Here is a 20,174-nt window from a genome sequence, read left to right on the forward strand (position 1 = left end):
CTCAGCTTTGCGATGCCTACATTTTGGGTGCTGTGTCACCCAGTAGAAACTGTAGCACTGAATTAGGGGCTCAGGCTCCCTACACACTGGAGGGGGGAGAGTTTGTTAGAATGGGTCCCAGCATGCTAAGCAAGGAGTCATCTCTGCCAGGCATTAGCACATCCCAAGGAGAGGAGGGTGGTCTAAATGCTGCCCCATTCAGAAAGCCCCTCTGCTTGGGATTCTCAGACATTAACCCTCTCCTGGAATTAGGGGCCTAACTTGATTTTTGCAAGAAGGAGCCCCGCTTATGATCTTTAGCCCAGTGGTCAGAGCACTTCTTCAGGATGTGGGAGACCCAGGTTCAATTCCCCTAGCTGTGGAGAAGTGATGCAAAATTGGGTCTCCTACCTCTCAGAAGAGTTCTTTAACCACTGGGCTATGGGATATTCTGGTGCTGGTGTCTCTCAATCTTGCCTATTAAAGCTGTTCAGCTGTGTAGAAATAATTAAATATGCACTGGGACAGACACAGAGTGAAAATAATTCTCTACGGTCAATGGTTGGGCATTCCCTTCAGGAACGGGAGACCCAGCTTCAAATGCATACTCCCCATCAGTCAAGAGGGAGAACAGAACTTCAGGTCTTCCACGGCCTGGCTAAGTGCCCTACCACCTGACTAAAGGTTCCGAGAAGGCCATGCTATTCTCTGTGGTCATTGTTATTTTGTGTGGATTTAAATATGCTCAGTGCATGCCAACTGTATTGGCCCCCATAGGTGAAACAGAGGGGGGCCCACTGAGTTTGAAGAGCCTACTGGGGCTTAGGTGAGAGAGAGAGGTTTAAGGCTGGTGGCATCTAAATGTTGGATATAGGCACCTAAGTCCTTTTGTAGGAGCTACATAGACTTAAATTACTTGGTGGTTCCAGTAATGATCAAGGAATACCTCTGGGTGACATTCTTCTCGCCACTACACTGGTGTTTTCAACTGAGATGCTACAAATTTACCCCAGTGTAACAGAACAGGAGCTGGCCTATTTACTGCATGCAGTGGCTGTATTAGCTTTTAGAGGCAGGCTCCTAGTGAGCTGACAAATCACCACATACCTGCTAAACGAGTGACTGTAAAATCAAGTAACATCAAAAGCGAGCACCTCAGTTTAACCTGTATTTTAACAAAAAGTCTCTTTATTTTTTTACTTAGTGATGAGCTTGAGCTACAAAATTTGGATATCTGAATTTTGAATCCCTCAAAAATTTGGGGTCATTCAGATTCAGTGTTCTAGCTTATGATGGTCTCTGGGTAGTTAACCCTATTCCTGAGGCAGGATATCAAAGTGTACTTTCTACATTAATTCTGATTAATTTTGCACAGGCTTGCCTCTCCTGAATCCCTGTAAAGTTCTCCAAACTAAAGAATTCAGTGTAAAAGAGCCTTAATCACCATCTGGTTTTGTCCTATTATTGTTTATAAAAACCCTGCAGCATATTCATGGGCAGAGGTAAGACAATGGTGGAATTCTTCTCAGTAGCTAGCGTGGCCAAGGTCTGCAAGTAGCGCAGCTGGAGGGCTGATGGAGCCTCAACCAGCACCATGGAGGCCTGCTTCAGTGCTTCGGAAGCATTCCTTTCTCCTTCTGCTGCTATGATCTAAAAACGTGATAGAAACGGACATGTTGGTGGTGATACACCACATTATACAAATGAGAGAAATATTACTGTGGATCTCACCTGAGCTCTAGCATCTCGTGTTGATTCAGCTTCAGCAGCCATAGCTCTTTGCATCTCCATTGGGATCCTGATGTCTTTGATTTCCACACGTGCTACCTGGATTCCCCATTTACTGGTGGCATTATCGAGGATAGACTTTTTAAAAAAAAAAAGACAATATCAAAATCTATACCATGCGATTTAAATGACAAATCACACTAACCAAAATGTCTCAGATATCGACTACGCTCAGAATTCCAAAACAATTGCAAAAGAATAATTGAAATAAAAGAATAAATGGAAAGAAATTATGATCTACATGGGGATATTTCAGGGGTAGGTCAAGTGGCTAAAAAGGGTCAGATCAATTATTAGTTGTGAAATATTCTCTCAGATCTGTGATGTATTGGAGGGGAGATGATGCACTTGGGCAAGTCATTATGTTATTTTTCTAGCACCAGTTCTGCCCGATGGGAACAGCTTTGAAAGAAGCCATTTACCTTTATTGTGGTCAGAATTAAAGACCTGCAGGCCCAAACCTACAGACACTGCCTTGAGTTAAATTCCTCATGTAAGGAAGGGCTTGCAGAACCAGGTGCAATAGTGGGAGCTGTTAATAAAGGACCAAGAGAATCTGGGAACATAAAAAGGTAAGTACCCCCCATGTGAAAGAATAGCACTCAACCTTTCATTGCAGATAAGTCACTCTGTTATCCACTGGAGCCAGAGACCCTCAGAAGAGTGCGAGTGACATCCTGAAATTGCACTGTACTATTTTCCCTCAATACATAGAATCAGTATGATGCATCACAATGCCTAGTACAATGGGATCCTGGTCTGTGACTAGGGCTCCTAAGTGCTACCACAATCGACCTTTGACTCTTCCTCATTACACACTGACACAACATCACGTCATATCACCTCTCTCACGCACACATTTTCTCCTGGCTGTTGGAAGGGGTGTGGAGGTGAGCTGTCTTTTTTTGGTCTCTCTCTCTCTCTCTCCCTGATATCGAAGAGGAAACAAGATCTTTTTTTTCTCCTCTACTCTCTCTTGGCTGCCAGAGTGACGCTCCCTGGATTGCAGGGGAGGGTTGGGGGCAGGATTTAAACAGGGGAACAATTCAACACATTTTATTGACATGACATGAGAGATGGGTGGTGCCAAAGTTTAATCAAGCATCTGCTTAAGGTAATACAAGATGGTTTTACAAAAGGTAGATTGTGCCAGACCAACCTGATCTCCTTCTTTGATAAAGTAACTGGTTTTTTAGACAAAGGAAATGCAGTAGATCTAATCTACCTGGATTTCACTAGGGTATTTGATACGGTTCCAATGGGAAATTATGAGTTAAATTGAAGAAGATAGGGATTAATATGAGAATTGAAAGGTGGACAAGGAACTGGTTAAAAGGGAGACTACAACAGGTCATACTGAAAGGTGAACTCTCAGGCTAGAGGGAGGTTACTAGTGGAGTTCATCAGGGATCAGTCTTGGGACCAACCTTATTTAACATTTTTATTACCAACCTTGGCAAAAAAATAAAGTTTTCAGATGACACAAAGTTGGGAGGTATTGCCAATAAAGAGGACCAGATTATCAAACAATATGATCTGGACAACCTTGTAAACTGGAGTTATAGAAATGGGATTGCATTTAGGGACTAACAACAAGAATTTTTGCTATAAACAGGGAATGTATCAGTTGGAAGTGACAGAGGAGGCAAAAGACCTGGGTGTACTGGTTAATCATAGGACGACTATGAGCCACTAATATGATGTGGCTGTGAAAAAAGGCTAATGCAGTCCTAGGATACGTGACAAAGTTCCTCCTCTGCCTTGGTGAGTCCTGCGCTTATTGGCAGATTTGCTTGCCTCCGAGATTCGCAGCAGCCCTCAGTTTGGCCACTTTTGCTAGTGGCTTAAACCTGCTGTTCACTCAGCTAATCTCATCACTGGCGAGCATAGGGAAAGCGAGAACAAACTCCAAAGTCTCTGCTGACTCACCTAGTGGGTCAGGGGATAGGCCATGGACCTTCCCCTCTGGTGGGATGCACAGTCCAGGTCACCTGCTCGTCTCAAATGGGGAGTTAAGGGGGATGGGGGAAAACCCAGGCCCACCCTCTACTCTGGGTTCCAGCCCAGGGCCCTGTGGATTGCACCTGTCTACAGTGTCTCTTGTAACAGCTGCATGGCAGCTACAACTCCCTGGGCTACTTCCCCAGGGCCTCCTCCCAACACCTTCTTTACCCTCACCGCAGGATCTTCCTCCTGAAGCCTTATCATGCTTGTACTCCTCAGTTCTCTAACAGCACGCCTTCTCACTCCCTGCTCCTTGTACACGCCCTCCCCTAACTGCTGGGAGGTCCTTTTTAAACCAGGTGTCCTGATTAGTCTGCCTGTCAGAATTGATTCTAGTATGTTCTTAATTGGCTCCAGGTGTCTTAATTAGCTTGCCTGTCTTAATTGGTTCTAGCAGGTTCTTGATTGCTCTAGTACAGCCCCTGCTCTGGTCACTCAAGGAACAGAAAACTGTTCATCCAGGGACCAGTATATTTGCCTTCGACCAGACTCCTGTACGCCGATGGAGTCTCCTGCGACTGCGGGGCCTATTTCCGATCCTCTGTCCGTTCACACCTCCGAGCGGAGTTCCTCTGGGCGGCGTCCACTGACTCCCTTGACGCCTTTGAGGAGCGGTGGGCGCTGTCCGGGGTTCTCTGCTCGGTGTCCCCGTCCGGTTCCCTTTGTTTGACCCTTTGACCGCACTCCCGTCCCTGTTTTTCATTAGTTGTCCCCCGTAATTAGTCGGCTCTCCAGGCCCTGTGGATCTCCCCCTTAGGCTGGGGGGGGGCTCCTTTCGTAGTGGACGAGCTCCACCCGCCCACTTCCTGGATCCCAATAGACCAGACTCCTGTACGCCGATGGAGTCTCCTGCGACTGCGGGGCCTATTTCCGATCCTCTGTCCGTTCACGCCTCCGAGCGGAGTTCCTCTGGGCGGCGTCCACTGACTCCCTTGACGCCTTTGAGGAGCGGTGGGCGCTGTCCGGGGTTCTCTGCTCGGTGTCCCCGTCCGGTTCCCTTTGTTTGACCCTTTGACCGCACTCCCGTCCCTGTTTTTCATTAGTTGTCCCCCGTAATTAGTCGGTTCTCCAGGCCCTGTGGATCTCCCCCTTAGGCTGGGGGGGGCTCCTTTCGTAGTGGACGAGCTCCGCCCGCCCACTTCCTGGATCCCAATAGACCAGACTCCTGTACGCCGATGGAGTCTCCTGCGACTGTGGGGCCTATTTCCGATCCTCTGTCCGTTCACGCCTCCGAGCGGAGTTCCTCTGGGTGGCGTCCACTGACTCCCTTGACGCCTTTGAGGAGCGGTGGGCGCTGTCCGGGGTTCTCTGCTCGGTGTCCCCGTCCGGTTCCCTTCGTTTGACCCTTTGACCGCACTCCCGTCCCTGTTTTTCATTAGTTGTCCCCCGTAATTAGTTGGTTCTCCAGGCCCTGTGGATCCCCCCCTTAGGCTGGGGGGGGCTCCTTTCGTAGTGGACGAGCTCTGCCCGCCCACTCCCTGGATCCCAATAGGACCAGACTCCTGTACGCCGATGGAGTCTCTTGCGACTGCGGGGCCTATTTCCGATCCTCTGTCCGTTCACGCCTCCGAGCGGAGTTCCTCTGGGCGGCGTCCACTGACTCCCTTGACGCCTTTGAGGAGCGGTGGGCGCTGTCCGGGGTTCTCTGCTCGGTGTCCCCGTCCGGTTCCCTTTTTTTTGACCCTTTGACTGCACTCCCGTCCCTGTTTTTCATTAGTTGTCCCCGGTAATTAGTCGGCTCTCCAGGCCCTGTGGATCTCCCCTTTAGGCTGGGGGGGGCTCCTTTCGTAGTGGACGAGCTCCGCCCGCCCACTTCCTGGATCCCAATAGACCAGACTCCTGTACGCCACTGGTCAGGGTCCCTCACAGATGCTTCAGGTGAGGTATTTCTAGTAGCAACAGGGAAGTGTTAGTACCATTATACAAGGCACTGGTAAGACCTCATCGGGAATACTATGTGCAATTTTGGACTCCCATGTTTAGAAAAGATGAATTCAAACTGGAACAGGAGCAGAGAAGGGTTACTAGGATGATCCAAGGTATGGAAAACCTACCTTATGAGAGAAAAGGAGTACTAGTGGCACCTTAGAGACTAACCAATTTATTTGAGCATAAACTTTTGTAAGAATGCATCCGATGAAGTGAGCTGTAGCTCACGAAAGCTCATGCTCAAATAAATTGGTTAGTCTCTAAGGTGCCACAAGTACGCCTTTTCTTTTTGCGAATACAGACTAACATGGCTGCTACTCTGAAACCTACCTTATGAGAGGAGACTCAAAGAGCTTGGCTTGTTTAGCCTAACCAAAAGAAGGCTGAGGGGAGATATGGTTGCTCTCTATAAATACATCAGAGGGATAACTACCAGGAGGGAGAGGAGTTAGTTGCATTATGTGCCAATGTGGACACGAACAAATGGCTATAAACTGGCCATCAACAAGTTTAGGCTTGAAATTAGACAAAGGTTTCTAACCATCAGAGGAGTAAAAGTTCTGGAACAGTCTTCCAAGGGGAGCAGTGGGGGCAAAAAGCCTAACTGGCTTGAAGACTAAGCTTGATAAGTTTATGGAGGGGATGGTATGATGAGAATGGTATGTAGCCAATCTGTGACTGCCAGCAGCAAATATCTCCAACGGCTGGTGATGGGATACTTGAGGGGAGGGCTCTCAGTTACTACCAATAATTCATGCTCAGGGTCTACTGATCACCATATTTGGGGTCAGGAAGGAATGTTCCCTTGGGTCAGATTGGCAGAGACCTTGGGGTTTTTTTGTCGTCCTCTTCAGCATTGAGCATGGGTCACTTGCAGGTTTAAACAAGTGTAAATTGTAGATTCTCTGTAACTTAATGTATTTAAATCATGATTTGAGGACTTCAGTAACTCAGCCAGAGGTTAGGGGGCCTATTATAGGAGTGGGTGGGTGAGGGTGAGGTTCTGTGGCATAGGCAACATGCGACTCTTGCATTTGGGGAGGCTGGGTGGGAGCGCCGCAAGTTCTCTAGAAATTGAGGGGAGGGCCACCAGTGCCTGGACAGTAGCCCCACCCACTGCTCCACCGCGAGGTCCACACCCACTCAGCCTCTTCTCAGAAGACCCCGCTCCCACTCCGCCTCTTCCTGCCCACACTCCACCGCTTCCTGACCCTGCTCCACCTCTTCCCCTGAGGCCCCCGCACCCACTCCTCTCTGCCCTCTCCCCCAATAACCCCTCCACCCACCGCTCTGGGGTGTGGCCAGGGATGAGGGTTTTGGAGTGCAGAAGAGGGCTCAGGGCTCAGATAGGGGGTTGGGGTGCAGGAGAGGGTTTGGGGCGTGGGCTCTGGGAGGGAGTTTGGGTGAGGGAGGAGGATCAGGGCTGAAGCAGGGGGTTGGGGTGTAAGATGAGGTGAGGAGTGGGGGCTCCAGCCGGGCGGCGCTTACCTCGGGTGGCTCCCGGAAGCAGCCAGCATGTCCAGCTCCTAGGCTCAGGGACGGACAGATGGCCATGGTTCCTGGCCAATGGGAGCTGCGGCGTCAGTGTTCAGGGCAGGGGCAGCATGTGGAGACCCCGTGGGCGCTCCTGCTCTTAGTAGGTGGACATGCTGGCCACTTCCAGGAGCCACGCAGACCAGGACAGGTAAGGAGCCTGCCTTAGCCCCGCTGTGCTGCCGACCGGACTTTTAGCGGCCTATTAAAATCTCCTGGATTGGTTTCAAATTCACCAGGAGATTGATGCCTATTTTGGAAGAATCCCGGCCAAACTGGAGCCTTCACCCCCTCCCACACTCCAACCCTCTGTCCCAGCCCGTAGCCCTCTCCCACACTCCGAACCCCTTGGCGCCAGCCCAGAGCTCACATCCCAACCCCCGTCCCAGCTGTGAGCCCCCTCCCACATCCCAACCCCCTACTCTAGCCCAGAGCCCCCTCCCAACCCTGAACCCCGCATTACTGGCCCCACCCCAGAGCCCGTGCCCCCAGCCAGAGCCCTCACCTTCTCCTGCACCCCAACCCCGTGCCCCATCCCAGTGAAAATGAGTGAGGGTAGGGGAAACCAAGCGACAGAGGGAGGGGATGGTGTGGGGGCGGGGCCTCAGAGAAAGGGCAGGAGTGTGGCTTTGGGAAAGGAGAAGCCGGGGGGGCAGTCTTGGCTCCCTCCTCTGTGGCCCCCCGCTCCTTTCCATCTCCTTCCCCGAGTCTCCCCCCACCCTCTCCTCTCCACCCCCTCTTCTGAGGTCCCCACACCTGCCTCTCACTCCTCTCCATCCCCTCCCCGCTCACTTCTTTCTGGCCCTTCCTGCCTTAAGAGCAAGTGATAGGGAGAGAGGGGGCAGATAGGAGCAACTAATGGGCAGGCAAGGGGGGGGCCTCAGGGGAAGAAGCAGAGTGGGGGCAAGAAGAGGCGGTACGAGGGCAGGGCCTCAGGGAGAAGAGGCCAAGAGAGGGTGGGGCCTCAGGGCAGAGCACAAACGGGGCCACAGTTTGGGAGCTGGTGGCCCCGCCACTTCTTGGGAGCTTCCAGGAGTGGCGGCGGGCCTCCAAAGAGTGGTGCACCACATCTGGCATTTCTTGACCGGTATGGGGAGGCTTAGTCTCCCCAAGCCTCTTATACCCACGACCCTGTTCTGTGGCCTGCAATGAGCAGGAGGTCAGTTTAGCTGGCCATGATGGTCCCTTCTGACCTTAAAGTCCTGAGTCTAAGATAGAGCATCTTGGTAACTATGGATTTCTTCACCATCGCACATTATTGCACATTTCTAAAGAAGTGTCAGGGAGCCCCATATCAAGACTCTTTTCTGTCTCATTCACTTCTCAAAAAGTTAAGTTCCAAGAGCCTTGTTTGCTTTTTAACAAGAGATCACTAGTTTTATCAGATGAGCTGAGGAAGTATCTTTACAATATTTCTTCCATATTTTGCAGTAGGAGGTGTATGAAACTGAAAAGGGATAATGAAAGATTTTACAATTATGTTTTTTTTTTAAAAAAAGGCCACTCATTTCTAAGATTATATTCCATAAAACGAGATGCTGTGCCCATCAATAGAACATTAGATGTAGATTTACCTGGATATTGTGGGCAATCTCTTCTCGACCAGACAGGATCTGGGACAAGCTTTGGGTGCCTAGAACATTTCTCAAAGTGGTCTGTGCCAGCAGGTTGGTGGCTAAATGGGCATCCGTGACATTAGCCACTGAACAGACAGCACTGTAGATTTTATAGTAGACCACTCCATCAACTTGGGTAGTTATAGAATCTTTCGTAAGAATCTACGAAAAACAAACATACAGAGATTAGATAATCATCCAGGACACACAAATCCCAGCATTATGGAGATGTTTGTTTCCTGTAGTGAGACAAGAAGCCACTATAATTCAAAGAAGTGTAGGTAAATTGATTTCAGTGATGTCATCCTGGATTTACAACCATTTAAACCAAAGCAATATTTGTGCAAAGTATTTAAATGACTCGCCCAGTAATATGTTAACCAATTGTGATGATTCTGAGTGCATTTGCCTTGGAATCCTCATAAGCAGGTTCATGGAATTTAAAAATCATAGGCACAAGGACAGGAAAAAAATGCAACAACTGGATGACATGTTCTTAAATGGTCTGTGGCGTCCCTTTACGTAGGCATGCCAGGCCACATTCGCCAACGCTGGCGAAGGGAGCTATAAATCCCCTGTGCCCCAGTGAACAATTAATCTTGATGGAGCACAGTTGATGTTTCCACCACTGCCTTACCACCAGGATAGGTGGGAGGCATCTTTAGTTTGCAGCCAAGGGCTCCATAGAAGCCCTGCCAGAAGAGATTGCAGAGAGGATGTACTGTGTAAGTATGTTCCCAGGTTATTATGGCCACCTTCCTTCCTGTACAGACCTACCCATGTTTGGAGTTGGCTCTCTTCATCCCTCCAGCATGTCATCTCCCCTTTTCACTACATCAGCTTCCCCTCCACCCCAGCTGACTTTCCATCTATGGAGTCTTTCTAACAGAGTGTTATGTTGGGGGTTGGGCAAAACCCTCACTGAAGCTGGTGGACATAACAGTCACTCTTCATAAAGGATAAAAGAAAGAAGCAGTTAAGCTCCTTTATGGAATCCAGAGTTGAAACAATAGGGAACCACCACCCAAAAATATAGGCCACATGCAAAGCTGGAATAGGAGTTGAGCCATGCACTCTGAGGGGTTTTCCTTCGGGTCTGAATGAAATGCAGTTTGTGTATGAGAGAGAGAGAGGAGGATCAGTACCATAGAAGCACACAAAGAAGGCAGCAAGGAAGCCTCAGATGCAGTAGTGTCCCTAGCTTCTGTTTGCCAGAAGCTGGGAATGGGCGACAGGGGATGGTTCACTTAATGATTACCTGTTCTGTTCATTCCCTCTGGGGCACCTGGCATTGGCCACTGTCGGAAGACAGGATACTGGGCTACATGGACTTTTGATCTGACCCAGTATGACCGTTCTTATGTTCAGTCAGAGGAGCACTTCTAGTATGACCCTGAGAACGGCTAAGAGATGGAGCTTTTGCACAGAGTGCTGCTGGAAACAGGTGGGAAACTGAGCAACGGAACTGTCTCCTGCTGTTTGATTCCTACTGTATTTTGGGAAACAGGACTTTGTACATTTTTTGTAAATAAACAGGATTGCATCAAATAAATACCTGCCTCGATCATCATTTTCTCCTCCTAATGGAAACAACCCACAAGACCATGAATTCTGGCTGACCACTTGGGTCAAAAGGGGTAACAGAGTTTAGACTCAGTGAATCTGACACTACATGAAATAAGACCCCTGAGCTCTTAAAACCGATGAGGTTCCTTAAGCATATTTATTCCAAGCCACAGGCATTTAAATTTTGGATGGAATATTTAGGAACAATCTCTAGCAGCACACTATATCAGAAAGAACCTTTTCTCAGATCTGTAACACGGAAACTTTGTTGGCTCTCTCACTACTGATTCTTCTTTCTCCTTTCTTCAGAAAAGCACAATAAAATGGCAACTCTTCAAGCAGAAGCACAGTACTGTAGCTACATGTAAATAAACCTTTTTCTGCGGAGGGGGAGATTTCCCATTGACTTTTTTTTAAAAATGAACTTCTTTGGCCAACATTTTCAACCCTGGGTGCCTAGAGAGAAGGCCGTACATCCCTATTAAGGCCTGATGTTCAGAGATGAGCGTCTGCAGCTTCTTTTGACTTCAAGGTGACTTGTTAAGGTGCCTAAGTGAGTATTAAATTACCTATCCATAGGCACCAAATGTGACAAATTTGGTCTTTGCTCATTGTTTTGTCTGGAACAACATTAACTTTCTAAGTTACTTCAGTGAAGGCTTTCATAATGATAAGTTTTGTATCTAATCAGTTATTTATCAGATCTGTTTCTTACTAGGAAAAATAGTTACTGGAGATCCCACTCTAGTTTATTGCTTGATTTCCCTGGATGGTAGAGAGAGGGCTAATTCTGAAGGCTTGGTAAATTTCAGCTGTCTTGACTTCCCTCTCTCTCATCCTCGGACCTCCCCACATCTCTAGCTCTAATCTCACTTTCCTCTTTTTCTAACCCAGAATGCTGAAAGTTAGTAAGAAAAGCCTGCTTGACTTGCCAGGAGTGACAAGACTATAACCTGAGCTGGTAGGGTTGTAGGTTTGATTAGGCTCCAGTGTTATTCTGGCACTAGCATTTGGAAGTAAACAAGTACAGCAAATGAAGTTAAGTCTGTACCGCTGCCAAAGACTGAGACAAAAAAAACGCTTTCTTAGTTTGACATGTTAAAAACTAAAACTGCTTTAGGTTTGATTTCTAGTTTAAATGGCTATTGCGTAAGTTGTTACCTCTTGTAGGGGAATGTTACTGGTAACAGTTCTAAGATCAACCCTGGTAAAAACATCCGTACACGGAAGGACTATTATCAAACCTGCAGAAAAGAAGAAGAAAAGGCCAAAGCTGAAACACCTTATCTGAAGGCTAAGCTCTGATCGCACATGAAGCAAACCTCTGGAAATAACTATTTCTATTGTGTAATGACAATGGCCCTCAGAGCTATACTGATATTTCATTACCACAGCATTTCTTTTTCTGTATGAGGAGAAAGGAATGGGGTTTCATATTTTTATATATATAATGGAAGGAAATGCGGATGTCGGAGTTCCAATACCAATGTGAATTCAGTAGGGTTAAGTAGATAGTGTACTAGACTGGGAGTCAGAAGAATTCCATTCTGTTCTCAGCTCTGTCATGTGACCTTGAGCAAGTTACTTCCTTCTCTATGCCTCTGTTTCCCCTCTCAAATTTTTGTCTATTTAGATTGTTAGCTCTTCAGGATGGTGGGTCAGGGGGAACTAGCCACTTAGTGTGGCTCCTCCTTCAACCCTGCCCACTTTTTGGGCCACATGGTTGTTTTGCAGAGGAATAGAGATGGTTATGTGATAAGGGGGTTCTTCCTCCATTCCTACTCCATGTTTGCATCGTCTCACTGTACCTTTTCCAATGGATTGTTTGTTTTTCATCCGCATGGTGCAAAGGTACTTGTTATAATAATGCAGAGAGCATTCTTCTTATTAGTGATCGTTTCCTATGACAATAGCACCTGAAGGCCCCAACTATGATACCAAGTGTTGCGCTAGGCGCTGTACACACACACTTAGTAAGAGACTGTCCCCGCCCCAAAGACCTTACAACTTTAAATAGACAAGACTGATAAAGGGTGAGAGAAAGGAAGTATTATTATCCCCCCATTTTACAGATGGCAAACTGAAGTCCAGGGAGATTGAGTGACTTGCCAAAGGTCACACAGGAAGTCTGTGGCAGAATGGGGAATGGAATCCAGATCTCCTAAGTCTCTGTCCAGTGTGTTAAGCACAAGATCATCCTTCCCCTGCATGTGATCTTTACACTATTATAAAGCCAGGTTTAGATCTCAGGATCTGCTGGCTTCCTCTCTAAACAGCAATATAGAGAAAACAAGCAGCAGATGCACAGGCTCATGGACAAAGAATTACTTTGTCCTTTTTACTGTGCCCTGGACAGATTCCTTGCATCACCCATTCTCTGAACAAGGACTTGAGAGAACCTCAGATACAGAACATCTGGTTACAGTGAAAATAGATAAAACCTCATTTACTCACCTGGGCCCTTTGCTCTTTTAGACACTATACGTCCCAGCCGAAATACAACAGCACGCTCATATTCCTTGACAATCTAGGACAATATTTTTAAAATAGAGTTTAACACTAACACCACCCTTCCCTCTTGCCTGACTGTCTATCCTTCAAACCACACGGAAATGACAAAATAATGATAGCAAAAGATATGTAAGTAATTACACATTTTTGATCTTGTTCTCCCTCTAGCCCCTCACCCTGTCCCTTGCTGTGGAATATCAGGCCCCGATCCTGCAAATACTTATGCATGTGATCACAGGTGCCGGCTTCTTCCTTTCCCCGGGAGTGCTCAACCCCTGCTCAGCCCGAGGCCCCACCCCCACTCCACACCTTCCTGCCCCCAACCTTACCCCACTCCACACTTTCCCTGCCCCCCCACCCCTGCCCCACCTCTTCCCGCCCCCTCTCTGCCCTGCCCCCCCTGCTCCCACCCTGCCTCTTTCCACCCAGTTCTGCCCCTCCCCCAAGCGTGCCCCGTCCCTGCTCCTCCTCTTCCCCTCCCCCCCCCCCAGCGCCTCCTGCACACTGCGGAACAGCTGGTCGTGGTGGGCGGGAGGCACTGGGAGAGAAGGGGAGGAGCCGACTGGTGGGGCTGGTGGTGGGCAGGAGGTGCTGGAGGGGTGTGGGAGGGAGCTTGGCTGCCTGTGGGTGATAAGCACCCACTATTTTTTCCCATGGGTGGTCCAGGATGTGGACCTGCATTTGTATTTGTACAAATACTGATCAGTTTTTCTAAGTCTCTCATCCCCAGCACCTCAGAAACATTCATTACTTTATTCTCACACTATCCCTGTGAAGTAGAGCAGTAGTATCCCTGTGGAAGAACTGAAGGCACAGAGAATTTAAATGACCTATCTGAGGTTATACAGGGAGCCTGAGGATGAACATGGACCAGAACACAGACCTCTTGCATCCAAATCTTGAACCTTAACTACAAAAACTATCCTTTGTCCCATAACATGGGGTACAAATGGCTTTTGTCCTGGTGAAATACATAGTAGTAATAGACCGTTCTCTCAGTGCTCCAATTCCCATCAGCTTACCTTCAGGCACATCCAGATGGAGAAAGGAAAGGTAATAAGCAAGAACAGGACTGAAAGAGAAACCAGGATCCAGCCACAGGCCCCAATTCCTTCCTTCTTATCTGCTACAGAATAAAAAGACGGGAACCGTTGGCAGTTGCCTGGTCAATCTGCTGAGTTTATAGTAAAACATCTGGCACAACAAAGAAGTTCTACATGAGGAAAAATGACAGGAACTCCCCGGACAGTTTAGGTTTGAAACTTCTGGTGTAGAGAGCTGGCCCGTTCACCTAATGCCAGAAACCAGTGATTGTCAAAACGCGCAGATATGTGACTAGCTCTCTGGCAGTTCTTTTCACTCTACGGTCCTGCTGCCTTTCCTCAGCACTGTATTATCATTAATTAATTGTGTTGGGATAGAGCCTGGAGACCCCAATTGCCAGATGCCAGGGTTTTTTTTAGCCGGGGAGGGGTACTTAGGAGCAGAGCTGCAACGAGGCAAGGAAAAGCCAGAGATTTTTTCACAGGAAGGGTGTGACAAATCCAGCCCAGCCAAGCCCTATACAAGAGGAGCAGCTGGGGCATAAGCAATGGTAATCAGGACAGGAGACGTGGAGGGAGCCATGCTGGGGGAAGACCAGCTGCAGGAATCCATTTTTCAATGGAGAGTGTGGCCGTAATTGATTTTTGTGGGCATGCCACCAAGAAGCTGAATGTTGCAGCCTCCTCGCTCCATGCCTCTCCACTGCTTGGAGAGGAAGAGAGCTAGGGGCTCAGCACCCCAGGGCAGGGTACAAGGGAGGCATGCTCACAGGATCTGTGTGTAGAGGCTGTTCCCGACAACCTGCTCCCGCACTGGGCTGAACACAACCTGTGGTGGGGGCCTGCTCTTCCCTGTATGAGGACTCCTATACCAGAACTAAGGTCTTTTCCCTGCTCACTTGCTCTGCTTGGGATTCAAATTTCACCCTGTGTAAAAAAACCTTCTCCTTATATAACATCTAAAATCTTTTTTTCCCCCACCACAGTCACTGAGGAGAGAATGCTGTGCTCTGCAGTCCTCTGCTCCACATTTCTGAGGTCCTTGCTACAGATTTAATCATGCCCAGGTTGAGAGGTTTGGGCCCAAGAAGACAGAGTTTCAGGCCTTGTTTGGAACGTCCTGCCTTTTCTGTTCAAGCTTTTTGCATGGGAACTGTGTGTACATCTTACACTAACACTCTATATTTGGGAGAGTTTGAATCCAGGCTTTTGTTCTGACCCACTGAAACAGAAAAGACAAATCTAGGGGTTAGGTTCAGGCTGGTTGCCAGAAAAATGTCATTTGGTCTTGCCACTGCTGGAACCGATGATTTGAGCAGTTCTCTTGAGTAAATTACCATGAAAACTTCAGGTACATATGGCTGAGGCCAGCCTAGAATCCTCAATGTTAAAATTATGGTTAATGTTAAAAACTTAAAACTACTGTTTATGCTGCTTCTCCACCATACGTCCTGCCCTGTTATTGTTCTATTCAGCTTCATTTGCCATCACTGGAGTGTCAGGCTATTGCTGGTACATTAAGTAATAGGCAAGAGGATAAACGTTTCTTCCATCAGTTGACTGTCCTACTCACTCTTATGATCAAATGCAATGTGAACAAATAATGAGAGTTGTTTGTATCAACATTGGTTCACTGTCAGCTCCAAGTGCGAAAGATTGCTCAAGAAGCAGGGCCATGTTTTAATCACAGAAGAATTTTACAGATGCTGAAAAAAAGGCATATTGTACCTCTTGGCCTTCATCTTCCTCCCCACCTCCACCCATGCTATCATCCCCTCTCCCCCTTCCCCTTTTACACCCATCTAGGCTACATGTTTCAACAGAGCTTTTCTCTGCAGCTCAAAAGTTACTCTGATTGAAAATATCATACTTGTATCCCAGTCTAAAGACTCTGGACTAGATCTTCAAAGGGACTTACCTAGGTGCCTATGGCCAACATTTACATGTCACCGAGATCCTCAAAGCCTTCACTCAGCTGGGCCCTAAATTCCCAAATGCCCACTGGTAACGTCTCCAAGGTGGTTAAGTTTCTGCTGATGGGAGCATGCAAAGCCCACTCTGTCCTGACACCCCCAAGTTGCTCAATGCCCTAGTAAGATTCATAAACTAGATGTTCCCTCTCCCTATCTTGCTGGGGCCTGATCTGGTAGGCATTCTTGGAGCACGCCTAACTCGCACAAAAGTGATGATGGCTGTTAGACCGCTCATCTGGGCCAATTACTGCAGAGGCAGGATTTGAATGCAGCGCTCCCACCTCTCACGTGGGTGCCCTAACCACTGGGGTATTAGCTACTCTGATGTGGGTTTCCCTCAGTCTCTCCTGTTGAAGCTTTTTCACTTTGGGTAAATAGCTAAATATTCATTAGGCTAGAAAGAGAATCACTCGACAGCCCAGTGGTTAGGGTAATCACCTGGGACATGGGAGACCTAGGTTCCACTCCCTGCAGCTGAGCAGGGATCTGAAAGCAAATCTCCCACACCCCAGGAGACAGTCCTAACCACGGAGCTACTTGCTATCATGGGAGATGGATAGACGGCGCTCTTGTTGTGTGTTTTTCTTGCTACAAAGGATTGACCAGAGATGATGTAGGTGCTTAACTCCAGGACTGTCCCTTTGAGGCCCAGGGCTTAGACAACACCCCTCTCCTGAACATTTCCTACTGGCTAGCTTAGGGCGCTTCCCATTCAGCTTGTACAAATTCCATTCTTAGGTGTCAGGCTCCCTATTCAAATCATGGGAAGCGTCTAACTCGGGGCTGAGGATTCCACTGGATGGCAGAATGCCTAAAAGTTAGGCATTGCATGTCAGTGTGGCCATGCGCATGTCCTTTTGTGGATCTAGCTTTCCCTACCCAATGCCCTCCCAAAATGAGTTAATAGTAACAAATAAAATAATAAATCTTGCAAGTTATTTCCTCCTCTGAGTTTCCCAGTGCATCAAGTCTCTTCTGTGTCTGTCTTTTGAAGGGCCAGGCCTCTGGCACCAGGACTGTTTTTATTTTGGTATCTTGTACAGAGCTGAGCATTATTGGTGCTTTGACCATCACTTTGTGAGAGACAGAACTAAATGAATATAAGGCCACATGTTTTGGAGAGGAAGAAAGATGTGCCTTTATGGAAAAATCCTATAAGATTTAGTAGAAAATACTACTCTTTATATAGGTTTATGGAGCCATCCTCTAGACTATAATAGAGAATTATATTCCTATCCTAGAATTCAACAAGATGGTCTAAAATCCTATAGAATGTTCATAATTCTTTATTAAAATCTATAGGACTTTTTCATAAGGATTACATTGCTCTTGATTGCTAAAACCAAAATGCTAGCAGCATAGATTGTCTGTCTAATCTATAATCACCACACAAAATTAGTAGCCATTTAAAAAAAAAACAGGAGGATGTTGGATGGCTCCAGGGAGACGTAATGGAATATGGAGTCTTTTACCTGTAGGAGCTCAGACACCATGGAAATGGGTGCAGTGAAAAACCTAGAAAGAATGGAACTGGTAAATAGTTCCAGTCCATATTGGACCACTGACTGAAAGCTGTTACATTTCAATTGCTTGGTGGCTTAGGTGAAATGAGTTGGTGGGCTCAGTCCAATTCTCAGGAGCCTTCATTACAAAGCCACCTGCGTAATTGGCACCATTTGGTACCCTCACAGCTAGTCTTAGCAGAGAGAGGCTAAGGATTGTATCGGTATGGACTCTGAATTAGCCTATCCGCTATAGGTGTCAGTCCCCAGATAAGGGTTGAGGCATACTGGCAGGACAGTGGGGAAGCTGGCACAAATGCTGCCAAGGAGATGGAGGAATCCAGGGCTAGCAATCTGACGCCTTTGACCCACGCTTAACTTTTCTCTCTCTCTCTCTCACACACACACACACACACGTTTGTTGGGGTTATTTTGCAGTAAGAATGGAAGGAACACTTACCAACTAGCATCTCCTTACTCTCTTTCCCAAGGTAGCCTCTCCCAGAATCCATCTCATTCTAGAGAAATCCTTGTCACCTCACAAGCCGTAATGAAGACACCCCCTCAAATGGTGCACAGCTCGTTAAAGTGTCTGAGAAGAAAAGCAGAGCCGCAGAAGATCAAGCTCTCACCTGCGAGCGAGTCCACAAGGGATTAGTTACCCAGGTGAGAGAAGAATGTTTACAGAAACAAAGTCTGATGGGTCATGTTCCTCTCTGGAGTAACTCCACTGGTTTCAATTACTTTACTCCAGGGCTGAATTTGGCCCAGCACTTCTAGTTCCTACAGAATCGTCTCTGGGCGTGATTTCTACATGCAACAGCAATAAATGGCACAATTTTCATAGATTCATAGATATTTAGGTCAGAAGGGACCATTATGATCATCTAGTCTGACCTCCTGCACAATGCAGGCCACAGAATTTCACCCACCACTCCTGCGAAAAACCTCTCACCTATGTCTGAGCTATTGAAGTCCTCAAATCGTGGTTTAAAGACTTCAAGGAGCAGAGAATCCTCCAGCAAGTGACTCGTACCCCATGCTCAGAGGAAAGCGAAAAACCTCCAGGGCCTCTTCCAATCTGCCCTGGAGGAAAATTCCTTCCCGACCCCAAATATGGCGATCAGCTAAACCCTGAGCATATGGGCAAGATTCACCAGCCAGATACTACAGAAAATTCTTTCCTGGGTAACTCAGATCCCACCCCATCTAATATCCCATCACAGGCCATTGGGCCTATTTACCATGAATATTTAATTACCAAAACCATGTTATCCCATCATACCATCTCCTCCATAAACTTATTGAGTTTAATCTTAAAGCCAGATAGATCTTTTTCCCCCACTGCTTCCCTTGGAAGGCTATTCCAAAACTTCACTCCTCTGATGGTTAGAAACCTTTGTCTAATTTTCAAAGCCATGTTAAAAAAGAAAAAGAAGTCAAAGCTGGATTGTGAACTCTCCAGGGCAGGGATTGTTTCTTGAGCTGCACCTTTACTGTATCCAGTGTAATGGGGCCCCAATTTTGTTTAGCGTCCCTAGGTACTATGCAATCCATATGTAGCACCCCCTCTATACTCGGTTACTTTCTTTAATGCCAATCTGCTTATAGGTTTTGATGGACGGGTCTGGGTTCTTCTGGATCCCACCACCCACTCAGCAGGGTGTCTCTTCTTTATTTTTTCCTATGAATTTATTTGGCAGTGCTTCCACTCCCTGTTACTCCTTCCTGGCAGGGTCACCAGGGCAGCTTGGAAGAAAAACTCTAACCACAGGGTAATCTCCACTTACTTGCCAGATAGTTGGAGACTCCCAAGAAATAACACAAACACAAACAATATATTCAACACAATAAATATTAAACAGGAGACAAATATACATAACAGGGTAAAACACTATTTTTAGGGTAACCAGTGCCCATGCTGCTAATACCCGTGACTTTCCCCAGCCACAGGACCTGATGTAGCAAATGTAAGATTAGTGTCCCGTTGGTATGCGTACTTTGTTGGGGCCCTTGATGATATCTGACCACAAAATTCTTCTCTGCAGTGGTTTAGCAGTGTGTCTGACTGGGTTCAGTACAGCCCAAAGGACTCACAAGTGGGAGAAGGTGGTAAATCCCTCCACAGTTTTAATATGCAGCAGATTATAAAATCCCCAAACCCTTACTCCCTGGCTTGAGGACACAGTTCAGGGAGTAGGGGGTCCCCAAAACAAATTCCCTGACTAACTAAAAGATGGTGCACTCACAAACTCTATGAATGATCCTCAGGTTCAGAGATGACTCTGGACTCCTCGGTCACTGCAGAGGGGCTGATCTCTGCTGGCAGAGATCCTCATCAGGCTGCTTTGGTCCCAGGATTTCCCCTCACCACAAAGTAGTGCAGGGCTCAAGGTGCAGGTTATACAACTATACTAAAATCCAAACTGTAGTCTCCTAGCCCAGCATCCAGACACACACTCAGCAGGCAGCAGCCCTGAACTAGCAGACAGAGCAGAGCTGACCATGTGGTGCCTGGTCTCACCTAGGGAGCTGGAGGGCTAAGTCAGCCTGGCTGGGGAAGTTTCCCAGCAAAACTCTACAAACTGGGAATCATCAGTGGAGAAGGAAAAGCCCAGCTGAGTGAATCTTGCTTTCAGGTCCCTAGAGGCCAGTTTTCAGGGGGAACCTTGCATGCAGGCCTGGGACTCACCAGCTCTCCACACAGCCAGTCCTGCACTTGCCCTGGCT

The 20,174-nt window shown here is 47.5% G+C and overlaps 1 protein-coding gene across 1 annotated transcript; it reads right to left on the bottom strand.

Annotated features, from left to right (window-relative positions):
- Window positions 1-1,440: 1,440 nt before the first annotated feature.
- Window positions 1,441-17,956, bottom strand: STOML3 (stomatin like 3). Its single transcript, XM_077806657.1, has 7 exons — window positions 17,905-17,956; window positions 13,949-14,052; window positions 12,870-12,942; window positions 11,577-11,659; window positions 8,808-9,011; window positions 1,711-1,845; window positions 1,441-1,629 (listed from the first exon to the last, which is right to left on the bottom strand). Exons 1-7 carry the CDS (start codon window positions 17,954-17,956, stop codon window positions 1,441-1,443), a joined length of 840 nt encoding a protein of 279 aa, XP_077662783.1.
- Between the last annotated feature and the right edge of the window lie 2,218 nt (window positions 17,957-20,174).

Source organism: Eretmochelys imbricata, chromosome 1 (assembly GCF_965152235.1).
Source record: "Eretmochelys imbricata isolate rEreImb1 chromosome 1, rEreImb1.hap1, whole genome shotgun sequence".
Classification (NCBI taxonomy): domain Eukaryota; kingdom Metazoa; phylum Chordata; order Testudines; family Cheloniidae; genus Eretmochelys; species Eretmochelys imbricata.

Coding starts and splice junctions, on each gene's coding strand:
- STOML3 (XM_077806657.1), bottom strand. CDS start 17,956: ATGGATTCTGGGAGAGGCTACCTTGGGAAAGAGAGTAAGGAGATGCTA. Junction 12,943..13,948: donor CCATCTGGATGTGCCTGAAG/GTAAGCTGATGG, acceptor ATATTGTCCTAG/ATTGTCAAGGAATATGAGCG. Junction 1,630..1,710: donor CACGAGATGCTAGAGCTCAG/GTGAGATCCACA, acceptor TCACGTTTTTAG/ATCATAGCAGCAGAAGGAGA.